Here is an 8484-nt window from a genome sequence, read left to right as displayed (position 1 = left end):
GTGAATGAGAAGGTGTAAAGCTGTAAATTTGTATCCTCTGAGAGAGAGAGAGAGAGAGAGAGAGAGAGAGAGTTCGGTTTGTATTGATGTAAGTTTGTGTGTTTTACTGACCAAGAATTTTACGTTTCTTGATACTGATTTGACTAGGCTGTGTGAGTGACCAAGGCTGTGTATACTAAACATGACTACACACTGGCAAAACATCACACCGCAGTCAGGCCACAGAACGCGAGAGAGAGAGAGAGAGAGAGAGAGAGAGAGAGAGGGGTGGGGTAGCTGGAGGAGTATTGCGTAATCGGTTCTCGCTCCCCACCGCAATCAGCTGACAACAGACACACGGACAAACAGACACCTGGATTTTTTCGCTCCCCACCGTAATCAGCCGATAACAGACACACGGACAAACAGACACCTGGACGGCCAGACCTCCAGCGGCTTGTACAGACGAACAGTGACTTGCACACGGACGCAGAGGAAATTAACCCTTTTTAGTAGACACAGACATGGAATATTGGAAGCGAATACCAGATAAGGAAGTAGTGAAGGAGGGCGTGGAGCTGGCCTTTGCTGCCCTGCGACGCCATGTGCAAGCGAGGCCTAAAGAAACCTGGGTAGGCCTGAGTGTGGCCGCCGCGAGCATCTTCATCTGGAAATATGGCCAGGACTTCCGCCACAGGTCAGTTCAAGGGTTATTTTATGTTATATTCAAGTAATATTAGTGTTAGGTTAGCATGGGTTGGGTTAGGTTTCTGTGATCTCTACCACAGGTCAGGTCGAGGTTTAATTAGAATTATTATTCAAACAACATGAGCGTTTGGGTTTGGTTGAGGTAGGTTAGGTTTTCTTCACCCAACTTGAATTTATTTAAGATACCCTAATCAGAATTTAGTTTGAGATAGCCCAGCAACAAACATGTGTCTTAACATAGCCCAGCAATCTAAATTTATCTTCATAATGTAACAAAACACAAATTTATCTTAACCTAACTTCCATATTTATCTTGTTAGCCAAAAGGACTGTAAGATGGACTCACTGGAAATCTTGCCAAGATAGCCCGTCCGAAACAGAATTTACCAGAAGTTTTTTGTCTTAAAATTAAAAAGATGTGGTTTTTCTGGTAGTTTACTAAACCTAGTTAACTTACTGAAATTTACCATTACTTTTTTATCTATCAATCCAAAAACAACCTGATTGAATTTGACCTCTTATATATTACAGTGTGACTTAACCTAATCTTGCTAAGTTAACCTTACCAAAATTTAGTCAGTTTTTTGGCTTGTCAATCCCAAAACTTTATATGATTTGATCTATTCTTAGATTTATGCTAACCTAATCTGGCATAAGTATAGAAACCATTACCAAAAGTATTACCAATTGTTATTTCCATTTTTCCTCTTATTTCAGATACTTTGCTTGGATTAACAATAAATTTAATCATATGAAGCCACAAGAATATGAGGACTTCAAGCACAAAGTATTTACCTGCCTGAAGGACTTGACATCCCACGATCCCAAGCTGAAGGAGGAAAAGAGCCTGAGAATTCTTGAGATTGGTGCTGGTATTGGTATGTCAATTCTCAGATATGCCTGTAAATTACTTTATTATGATTATATCCCAAATGTTTCCCTTTTGTGTTTTGTTATCTGTGCCTCCTTGCAAAAAAGACACAGTGGTAGTCATAATAGTTTAAGATAAGTAATAGAAGTAGACTTAAAAGCATCACTATTTACTAAGCACACTTGTATTAATGTTCACTATTTTTACAGGAGCCAACTTTGATAAGTACCCCAACAACACTCGCCTGATTGTGGCTGACCCCAATCCATATTTTGAGAAGTACTTCTCAGAAAATAAAGCAAATTTCCCGAATATCAAAATAGAGACCATCATAGTTGCTAAAGGTATGGACATGTTATGCTGGAGAGAAGGGAAAATAGTGAACATACAGACTCTTAGGTGTATGTTTCCCTAGTTTAGCTAATTATGATATGCAAGTCTTTGGTATACTGTACTTGTGTGATCCTATCTTTATATCTATAGTGGTTTGGCTTTATGTATGGGTGTTATGTCTACTCTCCACTCCTTACATCTATCTTTTTTCATCTAGTTTGTTCTAAATATCTATCTATCTATCTATCTATCTATATGCCAGGCCAGCAATCCCACACAGGATGACCCAGACAAGGCACCACACATTTACATGCATGTCATTCACACTCTTAGCCCTTTGAGCCCATGATGGAGAGGGTAATTCTATCTCTGTGTGTACAACCTTGCAGGTGAGGACATTGACATGGTGGAGAGCAACAGCGTTGATGTTGTAGTGACGACTTTGGTCCTTTGCTCTGTCACTGACATGCCCAAGGTCATCAGTCAGATCAAGAGAGTGTTGGTTCCTGTAAGTACATCCTCAAGTGGTACACAATAGTATCTGGCTCATTTCTAACCATGGATTTTATTTGTTATTTATATGCATCTGCCTTTCTATGATCCATCCAGCTTAGGCTCCCAACTTTCAAGCCTTGGATTCCAGCTATGCAGTGTTTGTGGATCTTCATGTTCATTTTGTGATGCACATAGGATAGGCTCCCCATATATTCATAGATAACAAAGTTCTTTATCCCTTTCACTGTTGTCTGATACATCTTTCCTTGTTCCACATCCACTTCCAAACATTGTACTGACTAGAGATTGCAAAATCTATTCTTTTTTATCCCCTTCTTTCTTGTAGCTGCTTATAAAGATTGCATGCATTGCTTCTTGTGTTGTAAATTATTATATATTGCAGTGAAATAATGAAGTATATGAAATGCTATTAACAGTGTTGCATACACATTGAAGTAAATCCATACTAAAATACTCCCATCATTTTTTATACCATATAATGCTATCAAAAATTATGCATTAACTGAACAGCATTTACATATTTGTATCTTGACACGACTGAGTCCATCTCGCAATGCCATGCTTTTAATCCCAAGTTACCCTATTTTCTGTAGGCATATGTATATTGTTTACACACACCACTTGCCTATGTTGATCATTTCTCTGGCAAATTATTCTATTTGAAAACTGTACATCTACTCATCCTTATCTCCCTCAAGGCATCAAGTGCACATCAGTAATATAAACACCTACAATTCCAGGCTGGGAAGTACATCTTTGTGGAACATGTGCATGAATGGGACAGAAATAACCACAGAATACGCAGGTTCCTCCAGGATATTCTCACCGTCACTGGATTTTGGCCCTTCATATTTGATGGGTGCCATCTCAACAGGAATCCCTTGCCAGTCATTGATGCTGTTGGGTTTTCAAATGTGTCTTCGAACCAGGATTATGCTCCCTTGCCTGTTTGGTGGATGAAGGTTGCCCAGCCACACCTGAGGGGAGTAGCCACCAAGTAGTTGCCAAAGGAATGGAGTGTTTAAAGCAAGCCAGGCAAGCAGTGGTTTTGTTCAAGACTATCCAGATTGTGATATTTTGTCCTTGGCTATTTTCCACACATTTTTCTAAATAAGTCAGGTGTCACATGAGATTAAAATGAGATTCTTTTTGTTATCTTATACTTCTCATACTTTCTCCTTAACAAGTCAGAGATGGGATTAAGATAAGATGTTTTATTGTAATCTTGTTCTCCAAAAGTTGGGAGGCAGGAGATGGAATTAAGATTAGATGCTTTCTGTAATCTTATCTCTTGCTAATTTTTTTTTTTTTTTTTTTTTTCTCTTTTCTTTCAAGTGATGTTGAAGGAAATGTACGTCTCCCATGTGTTTAGCAGGTTTGAGTCTCACTCACATGAACTGAAAAAGGCATGACAATTCTATGAAAAGTAAACAACAACATTTGAGACCCAAGACAATTTCATGCCTCCAACAAGCTCCACCTCTCTAATGCAAAAGTTAACCACTATTCTTAATCATTCAATCTTTTTTTCTGTTAAACTCTGGAACTCCCTGCCTGCTTCTGTATTTCCTCCTTATGACTTGGAATTCTTTCAAGAGGGAGGTTTCAAGACACTTACCCTCCAATTTTGGATAATCCTTTTGACTTTTTCCTAGTGATTGGCACCTCAATGGACCTTTTTCTTTTTGTTGCTCTTGGCCAGTGTCCTTCTTACATAAAAAAAGTTCTTATACTCCCACAAATGCTGCAGTAGGTTTAGGAAAAAGAGGCAGACATTATCAGCAACTGCAGACTCATTCCTGCAGAATTAAACACAATATTTGAATTTTGCAGGGAGTCAATGTTCCCTTTTATGAAATTTAAGTGAGACATGTACTCCTTTGTGTGTAAGTTTCTTTTTTTCTTCTTTTCAGTCATGTATTTTGTTGTTATTGTGTGGGAGATACAAGGATAGACTATTAGCATACTGTATGTGAAACTGAGATGTGTGGGAGATACAAGGGTAGATTGTTAGAATGCTGTATGTAAAGCTGAGATGTGTGGGAGATACAAGGATAGATTGTTAGAATGCTGTATGTAAAGCTGAGATGTGTGGGAGATACAAGGGTAGATTGTTAGAATGCTGTATGTAAAGCTGAGATGTGTGGGTAATACAAGGGTAGACTTAGAATGCTGAATGTAAGACTGAGGGAAGTGAAGTGTGTAGGGATGACAAGACAGGTGCAGGAGGAAACCTTTGTTGTGGTTATCTCCTCAAGGATTAGTAGGTGTAAAATAAGAGATTACATGAGATAGCGGAGAAAAAGACATGCAAATTTATCTGCCATATTACATTTGTTTTAAGGCCATTTTTGTGGAGGATTCATGCATTTAAAATAGTATAGAGAATGTGTGGAGTCTTTGCAAGGAGAGAGAGAGATTAATGGGGAAGTAGGGAGGGAACAAATAACAACATGACATTATAATTTACATTTTTAGATGTGTGACATGCTCTTTTAGATAATGAAGTTCAGAAGTCTATGACAGATAACCACATACTGCCAGAGTCCTGCCAAACAAATACCTCATGCCTCTTTCAGGGTAAACAGTAAGGTTGTGTGTTAATAGGAGAGAGAAGTAAATGACTGTAGATTTATATTTTGGGTAAAGATTCCCTGTGTTGTGTAAATGGAGAGGAGGTTGTGATTTTGTAATTTGTGTGAGGTTTTGTAGGATATCCATTGGTGACTCACTTTAAGAGGGATCCACACGTAATGTACAATAGCAGGTGCCAAGGAGACTGCATACTGGTGAAATAGAGTAAGGTCACATTAAAATTACTTTGAAATATGAATGGCTTTATTTCTTCCAGATGAAATGAGCTATAGTATTATAGTATTATAGCTATAGTATAGTATTATGTCTGTACAGTGGCCCTTCTGAAACATCAAGGCCGTCTGTGTGCTCTAACATCATATAAAAAATGCATAAAAAAAAAGACAAAAAAGAAAACTGGTGAGGCATTTTGACATCACAGAAAAATATTAATCCTCAAGTTTTTTTTTTTTCCATGTTTATATATACCGCGTTAGAGTTTTCCCAGTAGTACTCAGGATTTTCAGGGATATTTTCGTATTCTTACTATATTTAATTAAGGATTCTGCATCATCAGTAAGAGAAATGTTCATGAGAATGTGACTAAAAATCTCCTTGGCTTTTTAAAATAGTGATGAGAGAACAAAGCGTTTGTTTTATTCATTTATTTATTATTTTTTCTCATCACGACTATTTTCAAAGACCACAGAGGTGATTAGCCTGATTCTCAAGAGCGTTTATTCTGCTAATATTGTAGTAATCTCGTTAATCTATCCCTAGAATCGTAGAAACACGCTTTATGAACCTGTGTAACTCGTCTTTCGCCATCTTCATATTAGTGCTTTAAATATATCAGGCACGAGAGGCAGAGTGCTGATTAGGATGATAATGTCGATGAGGATAATAACTACATACATTTTTATAACCTTACGTAACCCCGTATTCTGAAACGCTTTTGCTGTCTCACCACGAATTTTTTTTTCATAAGCCACAGAGATAATTAGCCGGGTTCCCAAGACTGTTTCTCCGTTTAATCATGTAAAAAATGTGTTAATCAGTCACTAGAACAGTAAAAACGTTCCTAAAAACCCGATCAGCTGGAACAAGACCATTTTAAAAGTAATGGAGGTGCGGGACAGAGATGTTTCAGAATATGACGGTTCGTACATACTTGTGGATGCACGCAACACAACGCACCAACTCGTCATACATACAAACATCTTGAGAAGAGACTAGACTGGGAGAGGAAATGAAGGGTGCTTCATAAAACGAGGTCATAGTGGTTATGTGAATACTGATGGATCGTGGTGCCTTATGCCGTGCGCTACGAGCCCTCAACTTATTAATTTCTAATCCTTGCAAATTAAATAGGAACCTACTTAATATATCAGGAAAAGCCGCGACCTTGGAGCGAACCATGGACAGGGTAGTCAGTTGGCTTTGTCATTTTATATATGATTTAAACACGTTTGACTGGCTACCACTTTTTTTTTTTCTTTTCTTTTTTTTTTTTTTTTTCCTCTCATCTTTTTACCCCAGAGCGGCCTCAAGGAAAAGTTCACGGACGGTATGCTACGTGAGGCTTGGTAGGAGATTCGTGTGAGAAAGAAACATCAAAAGATTCATTCTGAAAAGAGGGAACAAGAGGATGCAAGCAAAGAACAGTCTGACACCCTTCCAAACCTCTAAATTTGAGTCACGTGCAAGGCGCCTTTGAATCATATTGCCGGGAGCCCTAACTGGTGGGTGCGGGTGCCCTCCTAGGGGAGCTGGTGCTGATCCCTGGGCCGCCTTGACCTGCTACCTGACCAGCACCTGCAAGAACTTATACTTTTCTTGCAGTCATGCTTTTCTTGCAGTCAAGTGATGGTGTTTATTTATTTATTTTTTATTTATTTATTTATTTTTTCTAAAGGAACTTCTGAAGTCAGGTTTACAAAGTGTTCAATGTGTTTATTTTTATTCACCTTATGACTTTAGATGGAGCGGATCACAGGAGAAAGTAATGGCCTGTATTCAGAAACACGCCCTGTCACAGAGACTATTTTAAATGGGCACAGAGATGATTTACCGGATCATCAAGAGTTTCTCTCGTTGATAATGTAAAAATCTTGTTAGTGTTTCACTAGAATCTTAAAAATACCCTTGAGAACCCGCGTCATATATTAAAAAGGCCCATATTCGGAACATCTTACTCTCTCACCGCGGCTTCTTTCAAAGGCAACAGAGAGATAAACCGGATTCTCAAGATTCTTTTTCCTGTTGATAATGTATAAATCTCGTCGATCTGTCATTATAAGAATGAAAAGATAAGTATGGTAAACCAGTGGGTAGGTCGACTGGGAAGCGCGGCAAAGATGAGAGCAAGTATGATGTGTTGAGAGAAGTGTGGAAGAGTGTGGCTGTGCCATGTATAATGTATGGTATGGATGTGATTGCATGGAATGAAAGTGAAATTGATAAGTTAGAAGTGGGCCAGAATAGAGTAGCAAGGATGGCACTGAGTGCACCGAGGTTCACAGCAGTTGAAGCCTTGAGAGGTGACATGGGATGGAGCACCTTTAGAGAAAGACTGACAAAAGCCACACTTAGGTACAAGATTAGGCTTGAGAGAATGGATGATGCAAGAACAGCAAGGAAGGTGTACCTGTGGAATGAAAGTGGAAGCAAATGGAGGAAGAGATGCATGAGAATGATAGACAGGAATGGATTGCAAGTTGTGTGGGCGATAAGAATGGTTGGGAGGAATCAAAATGAGCGTGAATGGGTGGTAGGTAACAAGAGGAGGCAGAGTGGGAGCCGAATGGGATGTCAGAAAATGGAAGAATGAGATAGACAAAGAAGTGAAATGTGTGGGATTGAATGAATGGAAGAATGAAATGGAAAGATAGAAGACCCTGGAATGGTACAAGGAAAAAGAGGCCCCGAGGTATGAAAGGTGGTATGATGGAAGCCTGGGCGGTGATCTTCTCTTCCGAGCGAGGGCACAGTGTATGGATGTGAATGCAAGGAGTTACAGGTGGTCTGAGTCCCGCAGCAAAGTGTGCCAGATGTGTGACATGGGGGAGGATGAGACGGTGGAACATGTGATGCTGGAGTGTGTGAAGTATGCCAGAGACAGGTATGAGATGATGTAAGTGATACTGACTGAGTTAGGGCATGATAGGAATGAAAGAGTGGAGAAGACAGGAAAGGAATGGATGGTGTTGCTGGGACTGTGTAGAGAGGCGAATGAAAGGATGATTGAGGCGGTGAAAGAGTTTCTGGAGAGAATGTGGCGTGCCAGGTGTATGAACAATTAGGATAGAGGATGCTGTTCGTTTCTCTTTTTTTTTTTTTTTTTTCTCCTACAGGAGTTGCCGATCCAAAGGCCTGGCTCAGGAGTGATCCTGTGCCACCTGTACCATCAAGATCAAGATCAAGAGTCTGACAAGTTAACCAGTCAGTGTGTCGCGTCTATGGGTGGTGTTAGTACGCGTCTGTTTCAACTCCCAGCCTGACAG

General features: G+C 39.5%; 1 protein-coding gene across 1 annotated transcript; it reads left to right on the top strand.

Annotated features, from left to right (window-relative positions):
• Positions 1 to 217: 217 nt before the first annotated feature.
• LOC135091862 (thiol S-methyltransferase TMT1B-like) lies at positions 218 to 5234 on the top strand. Its single transcript, XM_063989899.1, has 5 exons — positions 218 to 676; positions 1405 to 1565; positions 1768 to 1902; positions 2281 to 2399; positions 3148 to 5234. The coding sequence occupies exons 1-5, from the start codon at positions 504 to 506 to the stop codon at positions 3406 to 3408; spliced, it is 849 nt and encodes a 282-aa protein (XP_063845969.1). The 5' UTR covers positions 218 to 503; the 3' UTR covers positions 3409 to 5234.
• Positions 5235 to 8484: the final 3250 nt, after the last annotated feature.

The sequence above is a fragment of the Scylla paramamosain genome, chromosome 38, assembly GCF_035594125.1.
Source record: "Scylla paramamosain isolate STU-SP2022 chromosome 38, ASM3559412v1, whole genome shotgun sequence".
NCBI classification, from domain to species: domain Eukaryota; kingdom Metazoa; phylum Arthropoda; class Malacostraca; order Decapoda; family Portunidae; genus Scylla; species Scylla paramamosain.
Note: the sequence above shows the minus strand (reverse complement) of the source record. Positions and strands in the feature narration are given on the sequence as shown.

Excerpts from the sequence above, each read along its gene's own strand:
- LOC135091862 (XM_063989899.1), top strand. The coding sequence starts at position 504 with ATGGAATATTGGAAGCGAATACCAGATAAGGAAGTAGTGAAGGAGGGC. Across the intron at positions 1,903-2,280 it reads GACCATCATAGTTGCTAAAG|GTGAGGACATTGACATGGTG; the intron begins GTATGGACATGT and ends ACAACCTTGCAG. Across the intron at positions 2,400-3,147 it reads TCAAGAGAGTGTTGGTTCCT|GCTGGGAAGTACATCTTTGT; the intron begins GTAAGTACATCC and ends CTACAATTCCAG.